The sequence below is a fragment of the Buteo buteo genome, chromosome 18 (assembly GCF_964188355.1).
Source record: "Buteo buteo chromosome 18, bButBut1.hap1.1, whole genome shotgun sequence".
Taxonomy (NCBI): Eukaryota; Metazoa; Chordata; class Aves; order Accipitriformes; family Accipitridae; genus Buteo; species Buteo buteo.
The window spans coordinates 28,756,232-28,778,763 of record NC_134188.1 but is presented as its reverse complement, the minus strand read 5'-3'; the positions used below and the strand labels follow the sequence as shown (position 1 = coordinate 28,778,763).

Sequence of the window (22,532 nt, the reverse complement as noted above, 5' to 3'; positions counted from 1 at the left end):
CCTCAAGTCCTTGGGAGAAGTAACTGGATGGCACAGAAAGGTGATGCAGAGGATCTGGCTGCTGTATGGCATGGGCTGTCTCCCAGACCTAGCTGAGAAAGGTGCAGGGTGGCATCGGAGTCTGCATGTGGTCAGCCCTGCACCAAATGGGAGGCCCCAGAGGAGCCCTGTGATAAACACACTGCTGGGGCTCGACCACCCACCACCATCATCACAGTTACAACGGGGCAAACTGGAAATCACACACTAGTGATTACCGGCTCTATTTCTCACTCATTAAAATATACCCCAGCCTAAAAATGCCCCGTGGTTAGGGTGGTTGCCCACAATGACTCCCTGAGGAGCAAGAAGGAGACTTGACCTTGCAGAGCTTTAATTGCAAGACCTCCCACTTTGCTACCTTAGGAAAGTAAATCACCATCAAGGAGAGATAGAAAGCACAGAAAGTCTGGCTGATCCTGCAAAAAGCCGAGTTTTTCTGTGACATTTTTTCCCAGAACTAGTTAACTTACAATCACTGCAAAAGATGGAGAAAGTGCAGGCAATGGTCTTTGCATTCCTGTTTGTTTCCTCCTTCTCGACCATTTCCATCTTGATTTTGACTTTCTAAATGTTGCCCTGCTTGCTCTGGGGTCTGACTTGTGTCTAAAAACTTTTGTCCGGCAACTAGTGCAGTTACCATCTGGGTATCCAGGTTTTTATAAATCTCTTGGTCTTTGCTCTTTCAATGCACACAGTGCAGAGGTGTGTTAGATGTCGGCCCCTCTAGTGTGTTTGGTTGTTAGCAGTCATTTTTAAAAAAGGTACGCACTGAAGAAAAGAGATTGAAATGTTTAATTAAAAGCTGTTATCAATAGCTTGATCTTAGGAAGCTCTGCTGGGCAGTCTGTGGGGATTTCCTTCCTTTCGTTTCATCCTGCTGTTTGCACTGTGGTCAGATGCCTTTGCAGCTCTTCCACCACCCCTGCTGCCTTGGTGGGACCCGGTGCATACCTGAGGGCTCTTGCTGGGCTGTCTTTAACCACCCCACCAGCTCCTGGTGTTACCCAGTTACTCCCCCTCCAGTTTCCTTAAGCTGCTGCAATCCCCTCGGGATGGCCTGCCACCAGTGATGTCCTCATACACTTGCATTGACCCAGGCTTTTGCTCTTCTGTACCTGCAGTACTGCTTTTCTCTTCGAGAAAAGGGAATGATAAGCCTATAAAAATGCATGGCAGATTTCAGCGAAGGAGCTCTCTGCACTCCAAAGCTGGATGTTCATCCCCTACCCTCCAGGCTGTGGCATGGAGGGCATCCCCCAAACCCGAGCAGACTGGGGGGACACAGGTGGTAGTTGCTCTGTGGGCTGCAGAAAGACAGGGAGCCTTCTTCCAGTGTAGAGATTTGGTCTGGATGACCGGAGCTGCAAGCAGCAGCATGCTGGGAGAAAACCAAAACCCTCTTATGATGAGCATCGTGGTGTGGCCATGTTCCTGGGCGCATCCCGAAGGCAGGACTGAGCCTGCCCTGCAGCTTCACCCCAGCACAGCCTGGGGGAGCATGGCTAGGCATGTTGACACTGGTCCCCGGATCAGCTCCTCCAGGGGGTGGAGGGGGCATTTTGCATACCGAGACCCCGAGCAGACCTCAATGTTCCAGCTCATCTGGCTGTACCTCTGAATTATCACCTACTCCATGACTTGGCCTTAGGCCAGCTACTACTTTCCCCAAAAACTGGGAAGCTGAGGACAGGGGACTGATCCCAGTAAGCATTTTGAGTGAAACCGCCCTATTTTGAAGCCTCAGTGAGTTTGGTAGGATGGATGCAGGCTATTCTCTTCCCACTGGCCTTGGCATCAGGGAATGACCCCGGCCCGTTTCGTTTACAAGTACAGACTCAACCTTTGGGACTCAACCAAAACTAGGCTTGCAGCCATGCATTTGAATGGAGGAGACCTAAATCGTGGCTCTTGGTGTCACACATCCCTTTCAAGCCTGTGTTAGGCTTGTAAAGTGGGCAGGATTCACAGTCCATACTTTTAGAGAGTGGAAAGGGGTGCTCTAGGTTGGCAGGTTTGTTTCCCGGGAGCTGATAAGCAGACATAATTTGATTTTAGTGTGTTGCCTTCATTCTTAACAGTGCTGTCTGCTGCTTCTCCCTCCTTTTGCTGGGAGTATGAAGGAGGCTTTGCTGGCAGGGAAGGAAATAGATGAAAGCAAGCTTCGTAGGGTTAGCCCTACTCGGATCTCCTGGGACAGGAGAGACGCATGTTGGTGTGCATGTCCATATGACCTCTGGCAACTTGGAGATGCTGTAGGCATTTATGCCCAGTGGCTCTCGAGCAGAGCTGAGCTTATGCTCTGCAGCAGTTGGTCCTCAGGGAAATCTCCCTCTGTTTATGAGGGTCATGCTGGTGTCAGTAATGGTTTCTCCTTCCAGGCGCGAAGAGCATCTTTCCAGACCATACAAGTTAGGGAGCCAGATGTCTTGGTCAGATACAGAAATGTAAACAAGTGACTTTTGCTGCAGAACAAAATTGTATGTGCAGCCAAAGACCAAGAGGGACATATATCTCTCCAGCAGATCTAAAGTCCATGAGTCTGTTCCTTCTTTTCCTGGCAGATCACCAGCTGTGCTGTGATCTGGTGGCTAACAGCAAACATCCCCTGGAGCCAGAGGAACTGGGGTCCTTGCCCAGCGCTGATACCAAGCCACTGCAAGTCCTTGCAGGGCCATCTCTCTTTTCTGTGCTTTAGTCTGCCCAGATAGGGGAGAATAAAATACCAGATTCCCTACCCATTTTGACCTCCTGTGCTGAAGAGGATGTGGGGCAGTGCTGAGTGGCTGCTGAACTGATAGAAACCAACACACTGTGCAGGTGCTGGATCTGGATACCTATTGTGCTGTGTGTTATGGATGCCTGGAGAAAATGAATCTGGCTTCAGCATTTCCATCTGAACTCATGTATTCAGGAAACAGTGTCTGGACATAGCCAGCATGTCTTGCAGGAATGTGGGAGTTTTAGCAAAGCTGACTCTAGGAAATCTTTCCTTTGGCTGGGTAACATTTTCCTTGTCCAAACATGTTGCACCCCTCAGTGGTGACATGACCCTGGAAGGGAGAAGGTCCTGGATTGCATCCTGCTTTGCATGATGCCAACGCATCACTTCTGGTGGTGGTACCCATTCCCCAGTACTCCAGTCCTCAGGGAGCCAAGGGGGCTTGACCATCTCCTTTTTCCCTTTTTGTGCTGTAAATAGTCCCTCTTCTTACAGAGCAGTCCAGTTTGGCAGTCACCCCACTTCAGCACTGGCTCAGAACGAGACATAGCAGAAATCCAGGCCAGGCTGAGCAGCTCCTCTGGGCAAGACTGCTGCCTGGTAGGAGCTGGCTGCAAAACTTGCAGAGCCGGAGCAATGCCCTGCTCTGGCCAGCAAGTGGGAAAACAGCTACTAAAAAGCAGCACCTCATGGCTTTGGGCAGCATCCAAAGCTGAGCGCAGCAGCTCTGCAAGGACCCAGGGATATTCAGCCTGGCCCGCAGGCTGAGTGGTCCATCTCCTTAGGGCATGCGACGGTTTAGGTTGGTTAGTTTATTTTAACTCATTTGGGGACTGGAAGAATGCCTGTGGAGAGCCATGTGGCAGCAGGGAAGGAGATTGCTTGCCACGTCCTTTCCTTTGCTGAGTACTTTGCAGAGCTGTGGATGAAGGGGAGGTGGTCTCCATCCCTCCTGGGACAGTTCATTTGGCACTTGCAAACCGCTTCTGCCTGGGGAGCAGGAAGATGGATGCTGCTCTCGGTAACGGTGGGGCCACGTGTTTGCCTGGGCAGCCGAGCACCAGTACATCCCAAACTCTGGAGTAGATGAGGTTAGATGATATTCTGGGAGATGATAGTCTTTAACAAGGTTTCCTTCTGGAAGTGGAAAAGAACCATCACATTTTCCCAAAGGAGATATGTGATTTACATCCAGGGCTTTGCAAGAAGGAAAGTCTGAATTATTCTCCCTGACCTTCTCCTGACCTTCTCTAAAGAAACTGTTTGTTGCTGTGTTTGGAAGGGCTCATTCCTGACCCAGAAGAGCTCCTGCCAGCACTGGGGATAGCTGCCTGCTTCAGGCTGGACAGGACCGAGAAGGTTGTGCAACCTCCCACTTCTGCTGCTGGATCTCGGGGTCAAGGCCAACACAAACTAGCAGCATCCCAAATGAAATGATCTGTTTGTCCAAAGCCACTTTCAGCTGAAGAAACTACATTCTCCTTGCAAATACTAACCCTATTGTCATTTTTGGCAGAGGACTATTTAATGGCCCTGACCTAATTTCAGAAGACCACTGATGGCAGGAGCAAGGGTAATATTTCAAAGTCTCATGGTCACAAAGGTTCATGGTCAATAATCGTGCCTTTGTGTAGGAGATGCAGTTTGTTATGTTGCAGCTCGCAGTAATCACGCTGGATGTTCTCTTTTTGTGTTGGCAGTTCTTCGTTTTCTGCCACGGGCTCCTGCAGCTCTCCCAGCTCCTGGTCTCTGGCTATCTGAAAAGCTCCATCTCAACCATCGAGAGACGATATGGCCTCTCCAGCCAGACGTCAGGGCTGCTCGCTTCCTTCAATGAGGTGAAAACCAGCTTGCTTCTCCCAGTCCACCTGGCAAACGCTCTTCCCATGCTCCTGTCCTTCCCTTGTGAGACCTCGTGGTCTGTGTGTCCTGCTGCAGGTTGGAAACACATTGCTGATCGTCTTCATAAGTTACTTTGGGAGCCGAGTGCACAGACCCCGTTTCATCGGCTGCGGTGCCGTCCTCGTCTCCTTGGCTGGGTTCCTCATGTCTCTCCCCCACTTCATAACTGGACCCTATGAGTATGACCAGTCCGTTGCCAGTACGTACTCTAGGAACTTATTTTATGCCTTTTGGGACAGATAAAGGAAATGACCTTCTCTCAAAGTGTTGGGAGCTGCAAGCTGTAGGTTCGTCCTCAAGGAATTTTAATTTTATGAGAATGAAATAATCTCAGTCCCGAGAGGCAACAGCTGATGGTGGGAAGCAGAGCCAGGGGACAGCTGAAACCACAGGAAAGGGCAAGAAAACTATCAAAATGTAGGCTGTGCCTCTGATTCCCCTTGTCTTCTGCACATCCACGCAGCAGACAAACATCGGGTAGCAGGAAGGTCTTCCCCAGCCATCGTCGGGGCTCTCATTTTCCACGCATTGAGCCAAGTTGTCCTCATGCACATGAACTGCTCCCTTGTTTTCATAACATAGATAAGATAAGGGCTCATGAACAGTGAAGCCCTTTATGGGAAGGAAACAAGAAGTACGGGAAGGAGCTTGACTCAATCCAATGGGGCAGCTTTGGGGGTGAAACGCTGTTTTCTGCAATGAGGGAGCGCTGGTTTCACAACTAACTTCTCCTACTTGTGGGGCACCTCACCTGTCTTCCCCTGTCTAGCTGAGCTGTCTTTGAGGGAAAGCTTTGAGGTTTTAGACCCCATCAGAAAATCAACCTCCTGTGAGAAACGTGCAGGTCTAAATCACTCATGGAGGAACAGGTCATGGTAGATTTTGGATTTTCTCCTTGAAAGAAGGTGAAGGGATGAAAAAAGAAAGGAGAAAGACACTCTCTCGTTATCTTCCCAAATCCTGCCATGAAGCTCCAGCAAATCTTTTAGAAGCTTCCACTAAACAGCTTTTTTTTCTGGCTCATCAGAGAGAGCGCAGGTGGTTCACGCAGCTGCAGCCACCAAAGGAAGACTTAATAGGTGAATAATTCATGGATGCAAACAAGGGTCAGGTGCTAACAACAGTTTGGAAACAATTAGCTGTGCCTTTCAGGAGTGCTGGTGCAGGTGGCCCTGTGTCAAGCACTCAGAGTTGCATTTGATTTGGGGTATAACCATGGAAATTCTGCTATAAACACTACCACACCCTCCCCCAGTATTTTAAGGAAGGTAAGGGTGCTAGAATCAGCACTTTCACTTAGGCAGCTTTGTAATCCATTTCTAGGTAAGATGAGTTCGCATTTCCTGAGTAGCTATTCATGAAATCTGCAGTTTTGCTCGCTTACCTTTATTGAAAGATCTATCAAAGGTCCTGGAAGTCATCTCAGCTCTGCTTTTTCCATGGAGGTGGCTTTTCATGGCACGCGCATCCATCTCGCTGTGAACAGCTGCAGAGCATCTTTGCGCTTCCTTTGCATTTTCTTTCACCGATGTTTCCCACCTGACATCTACTGAGTGCATGTCTACGTCCTTGCTGCTGTCTTAGGGAAGCTCTTTCTCCAGACCGAGCTTCTTAGACCCGCTCCCCTTGTCATCGCAGGCATGTTCAGCAACACCACCGACCTGTGCCAGCCCGGGGTCCTGGGGTCCTGGGGGAACCTCAGCAATGCCGGCTGTACGCCCCATGCTGCCAGGGAGAACCACGAGGTTCTCCTCGTCATGTTCATCGCCCAGGTGCTGCTGGGCATTGGTGGCGTCCCCATCCAGCCCTTCGGGATCTCCTACATCGACGACTTTGCCAGTGAGAGGAACTCTCCCCTCTATTTGGGTAAGACTGGGGCTGCTGTGGAAAGAGGGGAAATCAGAATTAGCCATCGATAGCAAGGCCAGACAGTACTAATTTGCATTAATGAGACCAGAGCTTGCTATAGCCCTTCTGCTCTACACAGTGTTAGGAAGTTTTCTGCAAAAGTAGTTTATCTGCTTCAAGCTTGGGCAAACTGCAGACAGACCAGGAGTGCTGGAAAACATGATTTAGGGGAGATGCTGGAATTTTTGGCCTGAGAGTGGTAAGCTGGTGAGGGACGTAATAACCGTGTACTCCTCCAAAAAGGCTTCAACAAGGAGAAGAGGAATAATCTGATCTTTGTGTTCACAGGAGGCAGCTATGGGCTTAAGATGCAGCAGTGAAGACTTTGTTTAGTTATAGCAAAAATTATAGGAGGCTAAAAAAGCAGGGTCAGCCATCTGGGGGGGTAGACAAGTATCCTTCAGGGGAGGGGGTGCTGGAGAACAGCTTGGGTACATGCCTAAAAGGGATGTCCCAGGGTGGTGGGATTGACAAGGTGGTCTTTGCAGATCCTTCTAGCCCTTTGCCAGCTGTTATCTGTGACAACCTTCTGAACTGAATGGGACAGCAAGGGTAGCTCAAAAACAGGTCATTACCGTCATGAAACTGAAAGTACCACATCAAATTTTGCTCTGGTGGATGCTCCAAACCTCTGAACCATATTTAAAAGGATGCCCTGTAAGATAGGAATTGAATCTTATTTGTGTTTAATTTTTTTATCAGTAATTCACGTAGGAGAGTTTACTGATAACTTTTATCTCCTTAACCTTGTCAAAAACCTGCATTTCTTGGATTTCTTAGGCCAAGGGGCACATCTTGTTCCTGGCTGTATTTCAGTCTTTCTGGGAGGCTGAAGAAAAGTAGCAGGAAAAATCTGAGTTTTGCAAAATCTTTCCTGTGAAGCGAGCCTGGAAAGCATGGCGTTGTTATCCCTTGACAGGTGTGAGATAAGAAAGCTGCCATGGAATTAACCTGTACTGGAGACAGATGCTGTGGGCTCTGATCTGGGCCGGTCCTGCCTCAAGGCACCTCCTGTCCCCTGTGGTCCCTTTGCACAGGGCTGAGCCTGTCTCTGCTCTCGCCCCTCTGCAGGCATCTTGTTCTCTGTGACCGTCATCGGGCCAGGGGTGGCCTTCATGCTGGGCTCTGCCATGCTGCGTTTTTACGTCGACATTGACAAAGTCACCGGAGGTGAGTGAGAGCTGGCCGGCACCCTTCGCCCTGCATCCCATTTACTGAGCCGGCAGCAGTCCAGCCCCTCTCCGGGCATCCGAGGGTGCAACCTGTGGGGCAGGGGTTGGCTCCCTTTGCCTGCTGTCTCCCCTGTTAAATCATTTCCATCACCTGGGAATGCTCTGGGACCAGTCCTCTCAGTGCTGGGGTGGATGGTGCAAGTAAGTGGGTCCTTCCCACCCAACTCGGTGTCACACACACATCTGCAGGGTTAAGCCTTGTCCCATGGCTGCTGGATTCCCATATTTTAATCATCCTTCAGACCTGGGGATCCCTCACCTCCGGGCTGCTGCCAGGTCTGTTTAGAGGGATGCCCATCTGCGTTGTGCTTTTAGAGGAGACCTGATTTTCGTTCTTCTGTGAATTTTCTGCCATATGCCAGCAATAGCAGCAGGACCATTTTGCTGTCAGCCAGCACCAGGGAAGAGTGGGGATGTGGAGGATGAACAAAACCCAGAGAGAAACATGAAAGAGAAAGATAGAGGGGAGAAATAAGAGAGAAGGAATGGAGAATGTGTACCAGGACCCTGAGACTTGAAGAAGCAGAGGGAAGGAAGGATAGGATGGGAGGAAGTAGAAGAGAAATGCTGGAGAGGGCAAGAAAGGAGCATGAAAGGCATTTCCTTTTCAAATGTCTCTTCCCGAGCTGTGCTATTAAAGCAGTCGTAGTCATCTCCTTTTTGGCCACTCTTGAGTCCTGGCCTGGAAAACAAGAGGCTCTTTCCTGGTTATTAACAGAGCAGACACACATCATACAGCTCAGCATATCCTCACGTGACAAAAGGACGATGGTCAGGCTCCTTCGGGTGGTGAGCAGACGGCATCGGGTCTGGAGCTGGGCGAGCTGTGGGTGTTGGCACTACAGATCCATTAGCTCTGGCTCGTTTTCAGAGCCTCCGGCTCATTCCTGCTCACTGACTTCACCAGACGTTTTTTCACCTGGACTTCGTCACTCTTTATGTTTGTGATATTTGCAGCACAAGAGCACGCTTTAGTCTTGACACTGCCTCCTCCTATCAGGTGACATCCAAGCTTATTGCTGCAGCTATCCGTCCTGCACACCCTCATGCTCAGTTCTTTTAAACCACCTTCTGCAGATGGATGTTGAATGAGAAATGTGCCTGAGTAGCCAGAACTGGAGAACACCCAGTTTTAGAGCTATCTTCAGCCTAAAGATGTCTTCAGCCTACTGGGAAAAACTAGTGAGCTCTGGCTGCTTAATGCTAAATCTAATTTAACCTCGCATTTTCCTAGAAAAAAAACTTGTTGTTTATTCAGGAAGGGATTTGAAATTCCAGTTTGCTAAATGCATTGTGCAGGAAGGAGATTATCAAATTTCTTTGACCTATCACTTGTTACTTCCAGAGATGGGAGATTAGATGTGGCAGTATCCGCCATACGGAAATCCAGTAAATTGAATGCAGTTTTAATTGCACCTCCCCCAGTGAGAACAGCTCACTTGTGTTAAACCTCACAGTTAAAGAGGAGGTTTCTGGGAGGACTCATTTCCCGGGATTGCTCATTAATACTATCTAACCACAGGTATCTCCTTTTTCTGTAGAAATATTTCTTGGTTCAGACTCACCCTGTTGTGAATTTTCATTCTAGCTTTTGCATATCCCATTTTATTTATGCCAAGTACTGTCCCCACAGAAAATGTTATCTTTGGCAGTGCCCTGAGGACAACAGGAGAGGAGGCTGGGTGAACTGAAGGAAGACAGACAGGAGAAAGTGATATAATCCTTATGAAAGCATTTTTAAAGATCAGCTTCTGTTGGTTGAGCTGCAAACCAGGCACTGGCTAAGGGACCGGACTGGTGGGCACAGCTCTGGGGTCCAAGTCCTGCTGTGAACAGGGTAGTCAGACTGTAAAAAACTAAACCAGTGCTCTTGGATGCTGAAAGTTAACTGTAGTTGACTCCATTTTAAACTTAAGAAAGGATTTTTCCTTCTGTATTGACAGACATCAAGACTTAATCCCCTTGAGTAAGTATTTCCAAGCTTTTTCACAACATGGGCATCCCTTCTCTGAAAAAGCTGTGATGGGGATGCTTTCTTTTGCTTTTCCAGCTCTAGGACATCCCTGTCACAGCTGCCTCCATCCAAAGGCTGAGTGGGTTTTTAGACACCCTGGTGATAACGAAGAATGAAATGTGATTTAGCACCATGGGATGAGTCAGGTGCAAATGCTGCTCAGACCCCAAAACTGATGGTCCCCAGGTTGGGAGCCACCACTTTGGAGCTGGCTGACATTTGGGGTGACTGGGGCCACCCATCCCCATCCCTTTGGTGCACTGGGGTCCCTCTGTTCACCTTTGATTTAATGCCCATTTCTCCATTTGCGTTGCAGATGAAGTCCAGCTCACCAACAAAGACCCGCGGTGGGTCGGTGCCTGGTGGCTTGGTTTCCTGGTTGCAGCCAGTCTCGTGGCCCTGTCTGCGGTGCCTTATTTCTTCTTCCCACGGGAAATGCCGAAAGAGGTAGGAGAGGTGCTGCAGATTGCGTTGCACACAAATACCTCATGTATTTATATGCACGTTCCTGCCTCGCCGCCAGCGTTAGCTGCTGCGTCCGTGGGAAACACAACTATGGGGGTGGTCGTGCAGTTTATAGCTGCATCCCAAAGTCAGACGTGAGCTGTGGTTTGCTCTCATTGCCCATGTCGGAGACTCTTGTATGCTAAGCAGATGCTTAGTGAAACCCAGTGTGGTGCAAGCAGCTTAATGGATGTGATAATTTCCTTGGTTGGGCACTGAATTAGTGCCTGTATGTTGATTCCTCTGCATGGGAACATATAGAACGGGGCAAGTTCTATGTGGATTGAGGTCCTTCTCACAGCCACCCTCTTGACTCGTCTGGAGGTGGGACTCCTTGCCTTCCCTAAGGAAGCAATGGTCCTGCTCCTGCTGCAGCATCTCATTTGGGAGCTGGCGGGAGATGCTGCACCCGTGGCCCTTGTTTACCGTCAGGAGGAGCCACGTGTATCTGATGAGGAAATTGGTCCTAGTTCATAGGAAATATGAGTAATGCATCAGGACCCTTTCCTTAAAAGCGGGTTGTACTCTTGGGGTGTTTGAAATACTGAGGCTGGAGGGTGGTTTGTCTCGTTTCCACCACAAAAGCCCCTTTTCATGGAGCTCAGGGTTAGCTGCTGCTCCAGCATCCAGCTTCACCCACCACCTCTTCTCACTGTGACCTCTTTGCTGGCCAAAAGGATTTTAGACACTTTCCAGTCCCTAAACACCCTGGCTATGTAAAGTCCTCAGAGAACTGGCAGGGAAAGACCTTTAGCAGCCTGAACCTGTTATTGCAAGACAAACTGACGTCTGTCTGCCTGCAGTTTTCTCGGGGGATGCTGGTCCCTGGGTCTTGCTGGAGCCCGCTGGTGGGACAGTACTTTGCTCTGTGTTTACTACCAGTTTTTGTACTTCTCTGGAGCCCTTCTGAGTGCTTCAGTGCTCATGCCAAGATGTGAGACAGCTTGTGAGCTTCCCAAGCGCTTCGCTGGCTGCGGGTCCTGGTTTTCTGGCAGCAGGCGTGTCATGAGGAATAATACAAAACAAATTGTTCTTTTAGAGGAGGCATCATGCTACGGTTTTGAATGTCATTGAAGTTGTTGGGACGCGCTTAGTAGGTGAAATTGGGCTCATCTCAATGTGTTGGCCATACTTTAACCTGTGTAATTGTCTTTCACATGTATTTTACCTTGGGGCAGCGTCAAAACTTTCTTGTCTAAACAAGTCCATGCACTGTCTGGTGCAGAATAATTAATTTTTCCTGCTGCTGCCTGAATTTCTGCAGGAATGAGTGATTCTTAGGGAGATTTGGGTTTCACCTGCCTGGGAAAATGTGACCTGTTGTACCAGTTACACTTCTGGGAATATAATGATCTGCTCCTGGGTTATATATGCTGTGAGGTTTGCAAAGGTGCCACGGTCCTGCAAGGTAATGGGGTGGAAACTGCTCAGTGCTTTGCAGGATGAGGGCAATACCAAATGCAATGTGCCTGATTTATCCTCGTGAAGCTTGGTTCACTTTAAAGTCATTACAGATGATCTATATTAGCAGAACCTGCTCAGCGTGCAAGGGTGGCACACTACATCTGAGGAGAAAGGTTCTTTATTAGGGCTGATGGGAATATTAATTTCATAAATGGCTCTTGAGAGAAAATAATGTACTCTGAACTAAAACAACTCCACTTTTTTGCAAGTGCTGTGCTCTGATCAGTCTGAGCAGTTTTGAAGAGTTAAGGAAGGATTGGCTGGATGTTGATTTAAAAAAGCAGCAGGAGAATTTCACCCTGCTCTACTGGATGATATCTGTAGGGAATGCTCCCACATGGCTGAGCACCCATTTATCCCTTTGCAGCCCAGATCTTCTTGAATTTCTCCCCATTTTACCATTTCTCCCAGAAAGCTTTTGGAAACTGCTTACAATAAAAAATAATAATAGGAAAATAATCTAAAAGTGATGGCAAAATTCTGCCCCCCCCTTGCAGGATGGGAAATGCCAGGGCTAGCCAAGCCAGATTGTGCCTGTCCCATGGGGTATCAGCACTGCCACCAGCAGAAGGGTCCCTGCTTGAAAAAAAAAAAAAAGGCCTCTTTAGAAACTTTGCCAGATGCTGTTCTGGGTAAAACATCTGTCTGCTGTGGAAGCACTCAAAGCTTTGTAGGAAATCTGCATTATCATGGGTGATTTTCTGTGGGCATAGCAGAAAAAAAAAATATAATCACTTTCTCTTGCTTACCCTTGGAGTAAATCAGTGTTCAGCTAAGGGTATAAGCACGACCGCTTTTCCATCATGAAGGGCAACCCCCTTTCCTCTCCAGCGAGCTGGAGGAAGCAGCATCTCTAAGGTCACCGAATTACTATTAGAACCTGAACTTGTTATAGCCATGGTTCCCCTTCAAAAGAGCATCAGCCAGGGATATATTGCAAAACCCTGCAGATGGGTTGGGTAGAGCTGGTAAGACATGCAAGACTGGAAGGAAATGTGTGTTTCCAGGCACAAAGCTCAGCGCTGGTAAAACACTGACCCCAATTTTGCCTTCCTCTGCCCCAGCCGGAGCAGCCGCCCTTTTCCAGCAGGTCCCCGGCACCGCGGTGGCTCATGCTGTGGCTTTAGGTTTGCTTCCAGGTTTCCTCTCACTGCACAGAGCAAAGCTGTTGTTCCTGTGCTTGGCTCTGGTTTGGGATGGAGAGGGGGAGATGGGGCATTGCAGTGAGGAAAGGTGGGACCCCCCCGGTAGCTCTGCAGCACGAAGCCCCATCCCTGGCACACTGCAGAGGGGAGGGGAGGGATGGGGTCAGTGCAGGGTTTTACAGACCAGCAGAGCAGCAAGAATGGACATTGTGATAACCTTTGGGTCAACCCTGCCTAAATACAGCTGCAGCTTCAAAGATGGTCAGCATTTCCTTGGCTGCCTTCGGTTTCAGGGTTTCTGCCTGGCCAAAGCAGGAAAGAAGCTACAAGCAGAGCAACCGCTCGAAGCAACAGTTGGGCTTTGCCACTGTGTTTGTAAAGCCTTATCGTATCCACAGCAAATACCTCCAGGCACGGCAGCCATAATGACAACTGGGAAAAGCACAGATCTGCTCTGTCCACAGAGGAAGCTGAGATGTTTCTGCACCACCAGCTGGGGGTTTCATTTCTGGAGGCCAAAAAGGAATTTAATGGCCAAGCTGTCCTTGTGCCGCTTGCTGTCTGCAGACCCCTGGGACCACGCACGTCTCAGTAGATGATGGGGCTGCCTGGGAATAATGTGTCCACACCAACCTGTGGGTACATTTCCCAGCTGTAGAGTGCACCAAACAAGATCCCAGTAGCAAAGACTGGCCCATGGCTCAGTCCTCACTGCCAAAAGCACTATTTCTCTTCTCTGATTCTCACCCTACCTTCATTTGCCTTTTTTCCCCCTGCCTCACGCTATACAACTCATCTGAGTCCTTGGAGTTGATCTGGACCAAGGACCATCCTCCTCAATAGGCATCATCCAGCAAACACTCAATAACAGCACAGCTCTCTGTCTATCTGGAGATTTATTGGCCTCCTCCCGTCAGCCAAGACAGATCTAGATTATTTATTCTACAACTGCATTTCAGCTTTACTTTTATTTGATAGCTTCTTTCTTTGAAGTTCCTGGAATGACTTGTGCACTTAAAGTTAACATTAATGATAATAAGAGTTCGTTCTATTGATCTTTTTGCATAAATCAATCACTCTGGGCCTGGAACATTTTTATTTCTCTGCTTTGAAACGTGTCAGTAAGTTTCTAGCACCAAAGTATCCTGAATAATCTAATTTGAGGGACAATTACAGCAAAGCTGTAAAGTTGTCATGATCTCAGGCAGAGGGTGTGAAGATGAGGCTGTTACTGGACAAACCGTTTCCAGTCAAGACCATGTTTTTTTCCCAATAATTCCAGTTTAATCCTGCCTCCATGAGCCTGAACCATTTCTTGAGGTTGTGTCCTGGATTGTGGGGAACTACAGCACCTGAGCATTTCCCAGCTGCTGAGTAGCCAAAGTTTAGCTCATGCTTTACCATCTGTTGCTGGCAATGTTATCGTATCCCAACCCAGGCAGTTGTATTCTGACTGCTAAAGGCTTTTGCTGTGCTTTTGCTTGGACGCAGCGTCTGTCTGTCTTGCAGGCTTACTGACCATTGCATTGCAGCTGGTAAAGCACCTCCCCAGTCCCTGCATCTTCATGGGTGACGTGAAAAGGGTTTGAAAAGGGGAAAGGTCCTCTTGGGAGAGCCTTGAACAAAAGCAGGAGCATTGCCCTTGCTCAGCATTTCTCATGTGCAAGATTGGTCTTGTACACCCAGGTACCTCCCCATTCAGGTTTTGTTCTGACACTCCGAAGTCACATAGAATCAAATGTCTCCCAAACGCCGTACAAAGGGGGTGAGTGACACTTCATCCTCACCCTTATGAAGCCTTCTCTGTAATGTCAGCACGTCGTCTGCAAACAGATGCCTCGTGGGAAAGCTCAGATGGGTTTTATGGGAAGCAGGTCTACATGTCCCTGTCGTGTCCAAGCCCTGGAGACTCTGTTTCGCTGTCACGCAATCCTCTCGGGATATCAGTCCATCTCATCAGTGCTTTCCTCCTAAGTCTCACTGGTAGAAGGTTTCAAAAAATTATTTCCCTGAATGTTGCAAAGCTTTGTCTAATCTTCAGTCTATATTTTAGTCTTTAGTTTGTTGTTCTGCCCCTAGTCCTGATTAAATATTTGTTCCTAAGCATTTCCATATTGGCATGGTTATAGAAAGCCTTCCTTTTGCTGGGCAAGGGAGGTTAGCTAGTCCTCTGCTGCCAAAGAGCTTCTCCATCCCAGCAGCCCTGCTCGTCACCCATCCCAGCCACAAGCTGGTTTTCCCGGTGCTGCACCGGTCTGGATCTGGTCTCCCGTGGTGGTGCAGAAGGGTCTGCACTCCCCCAGCTCTCCTGGGAACACTGTCTTCGATTGTTCCTCACATTTCACTTACTCCTTCCCTGGCTTCACCATAGACTTATGAAGACATAGACCTGGAGCTATTTGTCATTCTCTTCTCATTTCCAGCTGTGCAGCAGAAATTATTTTTAGACCCCAAGGGCATGGCTGTGACCTTTGCACTAAGTTTGGTTCAGTTTCTGTTATTTCAGCTCTCTAGTTGCCTAATTTTTCCTATAGGGAGTCTCAGCCCACTCTGTATGGACAATTCCCACCTTCCTTCTCCTCTGCAGATTAAGTAGTACATGTCTTCTCACCACGCCGAGGGGGTTACTGAAAATATTAGCTGGCGCTTCTGTGCCAAACCACCAAGGAAGCCACCAGCACCTCCCAGCAGCTCAGTACATCCCTCTGGGATGCTGCGGTCTCTTGCTCCTATTTAGCCATGTTGTGTTTACTCTCCTAATTTTCACTTTTTTGCTAATGGTTTCTCACTTGGTGCTGCACGTTCTGCTTTGCTCAGTTCTGTAGAGATTAGACCCACCGCATTCCCTTTATTTATTTAAAGACCAGTGTTGTTGAGGAAGGAGAACAGGCTGCTGATCCATCAGCCCCTAACCCAAGGTAGCCTGTCCATCTGGGGGACATGTGGGTGCCAAACAGAAGAGATGAGCAGGATGATGCCTCTTTCACGTTGCATCCTTCTTCATCGCAAAGCTTCACAAGCCAGGAGAAGTGCAAAAATGGGGTGGAAAGAAACCATGCTCCTTCTTCGGATTTTCTGCTGGGATGGTGGAGGACGTGTCCCCTGTCATCTGTACAATATCTCCAGGTTTTACTTTCAATTGCCCAGCTGGATAGTTGGAGCAGATGCTTGAGGAAAGAGGGGAATGCTAAGCTGGATGTGCAGCTCCATCCTGGAGGAGATGTACGTGGCAGAGCAGAGGGTTAAGCAGTCATCCCCCATTTCCCAGGGCAAACCCCATCTGTCTGGGCAGTGCCTCAAGCCATGGAGCGGGGAGAGCTGGCAACTTTAGAACCACAACCTGCAGACTGGATCAACTTGTTTCATCCCCCTAAAAAAGCATAGTAGCAGGAGGGGGCTGCAAGCAGAGATAAAAGCTTGAAAGAGATGTGTTTGTGTCCTGGCTACACATGTCCATCTCAAATGTTTGGGCATTGCCATTCCTGCTGGAGGTGGCATTGCTTGGCAAGGTCCAGGCAATGCCTGTCCCTCCAGTCCCGAAGCAGAAGGTTTGTGACGAGGAAAAGCTCCTGCAGGTAAAATGCAGCCAGGACCCCTCCTGCCCTGCCCTGAGGATGCCCCATGGATGCTGGTGCTGCTGTTGGATACATCACAGGATTGCACCAGCATGCCCAAGCCTGCAAGGAACCTCCTGCCCTGCGTCAGGGTTGTTGGGAACTTCCCAACCTACGGAGGGTATCTGCAGGGTGCAAACAGCTGACAGCTCTGTCTGGGGTTGTCCCCAGGGGTTGCAGCGGACATCCCAGGTCCAGCGTGGTGGGACGATGCCGGGTCAGTGACTCGACCCTTCTGTGCAGGCAGAGACATTGTGCAATGGTACTGGGGAAGTGAAAAATAACTTCTCCAGTTTCTGTCTCAGGACAGCTTGCCCGCATTTATACAAATCCTCCCATATTTATTCAGCAGTGACCTGGTGCGCTTCCAGTGCATGCAAAATGAAAATAACTGGCGGGGAACTCTCTTAAACGCCTGCTCCAATTTGGGTTATCAGTTAATGGGGAAAGGTTAAAGAGCATGGACAGGGAAAGCTAAGTCTTCGTCTGGAAACCTTTGCTGCTGGGGCTGCAATGTTCTGAGGCTGCCTCATTAAAGCTCCTAAAGCACCAGCAAAGGCAGTCTCGAAATACAGGGCATTATCTGGGGGACAAGTGGCAGGGTGTGGTGGTGCCACTGGCATGTTACAGGAATGGGCTGGTCTCTAAGTTCAGATTTTCCCCAGGGAGCTTTAAAGACAGGAGCAAACGGCAGCCAAAAATAATAATCCCATTTCGTGTGAGCAAGGTGCCTGTTGGCTGGTTATTTTAATGCTCTAGGAAATAGGGTCCCTGGTGGGACCCACACTTGCTGGAAGAGGCATAATGAAGAGTTTGTAGGGAGCATGACCTTGTCAGGAAGAAAATAATTCTTTTTCAAGCCATGTGGTTTTACCTTTTGTTTGTTTAATATGAAAATAGCTTCTTTGACCTTATTTTTCACTGAGCCAGGAGCTCCAGGTTCTGCACAGCCAGAAGGACACTCTGCAGAAGCCTCAAATTAAGCAAGGGAAACCTCTGTCACAGAGCAGGTCATTTATCCCTTTTCCCAGTGGTGTATTTGAATAAAACCAGACTGCCAGCACCTCTGGCTGCCCTTCTCGCAGGTGCAATAGCAGCCAGGTGAAAGCAGGAGCCTGGCTCCCAGGCAAGCTGCCTTCATTTGTTTTTCCTGCAAAGCAAGTCCAGGTCTCGGCCCTGCTCAGTCATACCTGATTTATTCATGTCCGTGCAGGGAAACAGGGGCTTTCCTCAGGTCGAAGTCAGGTTAGGGATGTTCTTCCCAATGCGAAGTGGGGGGGAGCTTCATCCTCCTTCCTCAAAAGCCTGTCTGCCTCTTCCATTCCCCATGAGGCTAGAAGTGATGGTGATGGCTAAAATCCCATTGCAAAAACAAGAGATGCAATGAGACTCCATTCACCAGTGGATGTGCACCAGGAAACTGAGTCCTTTAAGGAACCATCCTGAAAAATCCAAGTGTCGGGACATTTTGCAAGATGTTTCCCACATTTATTTGTTTTTCCTTGGCATGATGTTGCAGCAGACGGCCAGGGTAGTACTGAGCAACCAGCCCGTGTTATTGCACCTACTGACTCTGGCTTGCCAAATTGTCTGCTCTGAGTAATGCTAAAATTCCCTGCAGCAGGAGCACAACATCCTCGGCAGGGCTTGAGCGTCTCTGACGGTAGACCCAGCATCATTCGCCTCCCTGCCCGCATCGAGCAGGCAGGATTTGTGCCCGTCCCTCTACAGCTTGCTTTCCCAATGTGCCTGCTTTATCCCAGAGGAATGCATTTCCTGATCCTTTCAGGCAGTGCAAAAAAATATTTCATGGGGCCAAGCCAACGCAGGGAGAGGAGTTTTCCTCCTCCTCGAGGGCTTTGCTCCCTGGGGAGAGACAGCAGCTGATCCTTGGGCGGGTGCTAAGCCAGCAGATGTGCACAGAAATGTCCCACTTGCAAGGGTCACGCTCATGCAGAGGCATCCCAGGTTGGGGAATCTGGGGGAATTTGGGGCTTTTTTTTTTTTTTGGATGTGCAGACCGTGCCCAGCAGACTGTTAGCTCTCTGAAGTACAAACAGCTGGAAGCTGAGAAAGCCACAGTCAGTAACAGCTTGAATGTATTTTTGGAAAACACTGTGGTTTTATAGCAGAGAGAAGAGACCCTGTAACCTAATTGAAAAGTGAAAGAAAGCTAGATTTTATCTTTGCATTTGAAAAATGTATTAAACCCTGAGCTCTAACAATAAAAACCGTGAAAGGAGTTTTATCACTTTTGCCTTGTAGAGGCTCTTCAAAAAGGGAATGTGGCATCCGCAGCATGGGACATTTTGACCTCTCTGATGTTTAATAATCAGTCTTGGTTTCAAAGGAAAAGAGATCATTTTAGCCAAAGAGCTGTCCTGTTCTTTCTGTGAATTAAGAACATCTAATTTCTTTTGAATGAACTTATTTGTCTGACTCATATTAAATTTGTGTCGGGAGTTGCAACAACTCCATTGCTGAGCTGATGTGGGATGTCAGAGATGGGGCCACTGGCTCTATCCTTCTGCCTAAAAATATGCTGTGGTTTTCCGTGAAAACCGCACTCCCACTAAACACTTTCTGCTATTACCCGTGTATAGTAGCGCATCTAATCTAATTAATGCCCTCCATCCAGTGATTCCCCTAAAAGCCTGCAGAGCAGGGGATGGGATGCACATCCAAGAAATCCTCCCCTCCCACTTGCTGATGGGATGTTGGACACTTGCCTCGGACGTGCAGTTATCTAATGAGGCTGCAATGGACCTTAGATGATCCAAGCCCTCCATCTTCCACCTCTCCTCTTCTGCCAGCATCTCTTTGCTTTTCAGCCGTGGCAGGGTGATACCTGGGGCACAGATCCTGCCAGCACCTGCGTTAGCATCCTGCAGAGCTGTAAGCACCAGCTGAGGCTAAATGAGGCAGAGACACCTGGACCCATCTGACCTCCAGCTGCAAAGTGTTGTTCCCCTGAACAGAGAAGGAAGAAGGGGAGGGAGCTGCAGGATCTGTCCCCTTCCATGGACCAGGATGGGAGAGGATGTCCCTTCCATACTGCTGCTGTCCCGTGGGAAAGATGTGGCTAAAAGAAATCAAAAGCATTGAAGAGTGTAGGAGTTGCTAGAATTCAGCTGGGGTTTCCAGGAGCAGGAGAAGAAGGGAAAGGGGCTGGGAGAGGGAAGGGGTCTGCGTCCACTCTCCATGCCCCCGGGCACATCCCTGCTCTGGGTCAGCCCCTCTTAGCTTAGGAGGTGAAAAATATTTTGCCTCCATCCCAGACCCCCTCCTCGCCTGGATCTTCCCCTCCTACAGTTGCTGCCCGGTCTCCTCACCTGTAGCAGGGGCAAAGGCACCTGCACAGCAGCTCATTAGGGCACACAAGGAGTTGCAGGGGAAATGCTCATCCTCCATCCAAAACCAGTGTCCAAACCTGCTTTGGGTGGAGGTCTAGGTGCATCGCTCCTTGGGTTCCTGTGCCTCCTTCCCCCGCACACAGGGGTAAAACAGACCCTCTGGGGAAGAAAAGCATCTCCCTAAGGGTATCCAACTTTCCTGACGCAAAGGCTTACACCTCCTGAATTTCCATATTCATGTGAGCTGTGTGCGTGGCGTGCTGTACCTGGGTAATGGCCAAGCTCGATATTTAGGAAGTGTGATTCATTACTGTTGGGAAAAGGGGGGGGGAAGCTGGCTCTTACCCCAGTAGCGCAGGCATTGCATGGATGCTTTCAGCCCCGCCGGAGACCTGATGGCGCGGGCACGGAGCAGCAGCCGTGGGTGGGAGGACGCCTGCCCGGCGGTGGCTGCACATCCCGCGCTGGGCATGGACAGTGCTGGACAAGCCCAGAAACGTTACAAACTCCATCTGCAGGAAGCATGGGCTGCTGTCTGTCACAATCTGGGAGAGAAAAAGCGGGTTCAGTGGAAACTTTGGTATGGTCGGTGCAGTGATAGCCTCTCGTCTGTCCCCAGGTGGCGAGTGGGAAGGAGAGCGACAGCAAGAAGAGCGAGGATGTGCTCAGCCAGCTCAGGTCAAGATCCGAACACGTGCAAAACCTCTCTCTAACCAAGTTCATCAAACGTAAGTGTGCGCATCCTCCACCTCACGCTTGGACAAGGTTTCTCTGCTTGCGCAAACGTATGTCCTGGCAATGGGCAGGTTGCAATGCTGGCAAGAAAAAGCTATGTTCCTCCCTGTGTTCAGCCTATCTCCTAGATAAGCCCTCAAGGTACAACTTAGGTGTCCTGTTGGGTTTAATTAAATCTGCAGATCTCCTCCTGGTCTGCTCACAGCAGATGCTTGCCATCACATCCCGGCTACCCCGCTCCACCTCACACTGATCAAAGTATCTGGGGTTGGTAGCTCTCAATGTTGCACGGCTTTATAGCTCATCTGGGCAGTGGGAAACAGGGGGCCAAAACCTCACTGGAGCCCAAAGCCAGGCAGCAAAGAGGGGTGCAAGCTGTGAGCCCGGAGCAGAGCCATGGGAAGGCGAAGAGCCCCCCAGTTAGAGGGGAGTTTGCAGCTTGGGTGCATCCAGCTGCTATTGCTCAGCTCCCAGGTCACAGCAGGAATCAGACCCCCAGCAGCGCTGGCAGCTCTTCATCTCCAAAAGCCTCCTCAGACCCCCTCTTTCAAGGCTGGTGACAATATCTGAGCGAGACCGCCCTCCCTGTCCCACCGAGGATGGCCGGTGCTGCCTGGAGCCAGGGTCTAAGCAATAAAAATCAGATGCATGTTTGTACAGGGTGATCTCAATCCAGTGCAATTAGCTTGTTTAGAAATGAGTAGGCTCTTTGTGCTGAAGGGAATCAGCTGGGCTTTAGTCTGTGAAGGTTACCGCTCAGGGCTGGGGTTTTTTTAAGGAAATACTCTGCACTTTGGCAATTACTTAAGAAAAGTGACCCTCTGAAATCAATCCATGTCAGCTTCCTCCATATTTCCTGAATAATATCCCTTTAATTTATTGGAAATTCTCTGTTTTATTAAGGTCAGTGCTGGGGCAGGCACAGCTAGACAAGCGTGGGCAGGTTTTTATTCTGCTAGTTGCACCATTTGCTCACTAGCCTAATGCTAAATTAGAGCGTCAGGGGTTTATTCCCCCACTGACCTTGTTGCACTGTCAATTTAGAAAACCTGTGTGATGGAAGCGATTGCGTGGGAACAGATTTACAGTGCTCAGATGGGATTTTTCACACCGACACTCTGCTCTTTGCCTCTGAAAAATGAATAAAAATTAGCTCCCTGCTCCTGGGTGAAGAGAGAAGGAAATATCTTACCTCTGCTCGAGCTGCAGGTTTGGCTCGGGGTTTGCATCAGGGTTGCTGTTGTCAGGGCTGTGGGAGCTATGCTAATAAATTCATTATTCCTGAGAATTTATCCCCTACAGCCCAGTTCTGAAAAAAATGAAGTGTCTATTTTTTGCCAGAAGAACAATCTTGCTGAAATCACTGGGATTTCTAACACAAAACTGTTTTTAGAGCCAGAAACTGGATGGTAGCTAGTGTGTGTTGGTGTAGATGGGGACAACTTGGGTGAAGTCTGAAGACTTTAGTGCTAGCTCATCTGTGGGTCACTGGAAAGAGACTTTTACCTCCCATTTTGTGACTCTCCTGCTTATTTTGTTTCTTCTTTCTGTCACCAAGCATTCTTTCCTCTCTATTTTTACTATTCTTTTCTATACGATAGTTTATGAAAACAGCGTTTGGAGATTTTCCAGCCTGAATCATCTTGCAATTTCGTACCTTCTGTCGTTTAAAAAGAGAGGCAGAATGAAACACACGTGATGGAGAAATGCTGTAGGACAGTCTGGCCCCTGTACCATGTTCATAGGGAGCCTTTTTTACACCACAACCCAGTACAAAAGGATGACTCGGCTCCTGAAGGAAAGGGGTCCCACTTTGTGATCTCAGCAGGCTGGAACTGATGGGGTTGTGCTGTGAAATCCTTGAGATGTACCTCTTGGTTTTTCTGATTGCATCTGGCAT

General features: G+C 49.0%; 1 protein-coding gene across 1 annotated transcript in view; it reads left to right on the top strand.

The window, feature by feature from the left end:
- Positions 1–22,532, top strand: part of SLCO2B1 (solute carrier organic anion transporter family member 2B1) — a 59,973-nt gene that overhangs the window by 19,050 nt on the left and 18,391 nt on the right. The window contains exons 3-8 of the mRNA XM_075050309.1: positions 4,462–4,599; positions 4,700–4,862; positions 6,302–6,529; positions 7,643–7,741; positions 10,134–10,264; positions 20,517–20,625. Coding sequence (XP_074906410.1) covers positions 4,462–4,599; positions 4,700–4,862; positions 6,302–6,529; positions 7,643–7,741; positions 10,134–10,264; positions 20,517–20,625 — 868 coding nt within the window. The remainder of the gene's footprint in view (positions 1–4,461; positions 4,600–4,699; positions 4,863–6,301; positions 6,530–7,642; positions 7,742–10,133; positions 10,265–20,516; positions 20,626–22,532) is intronic.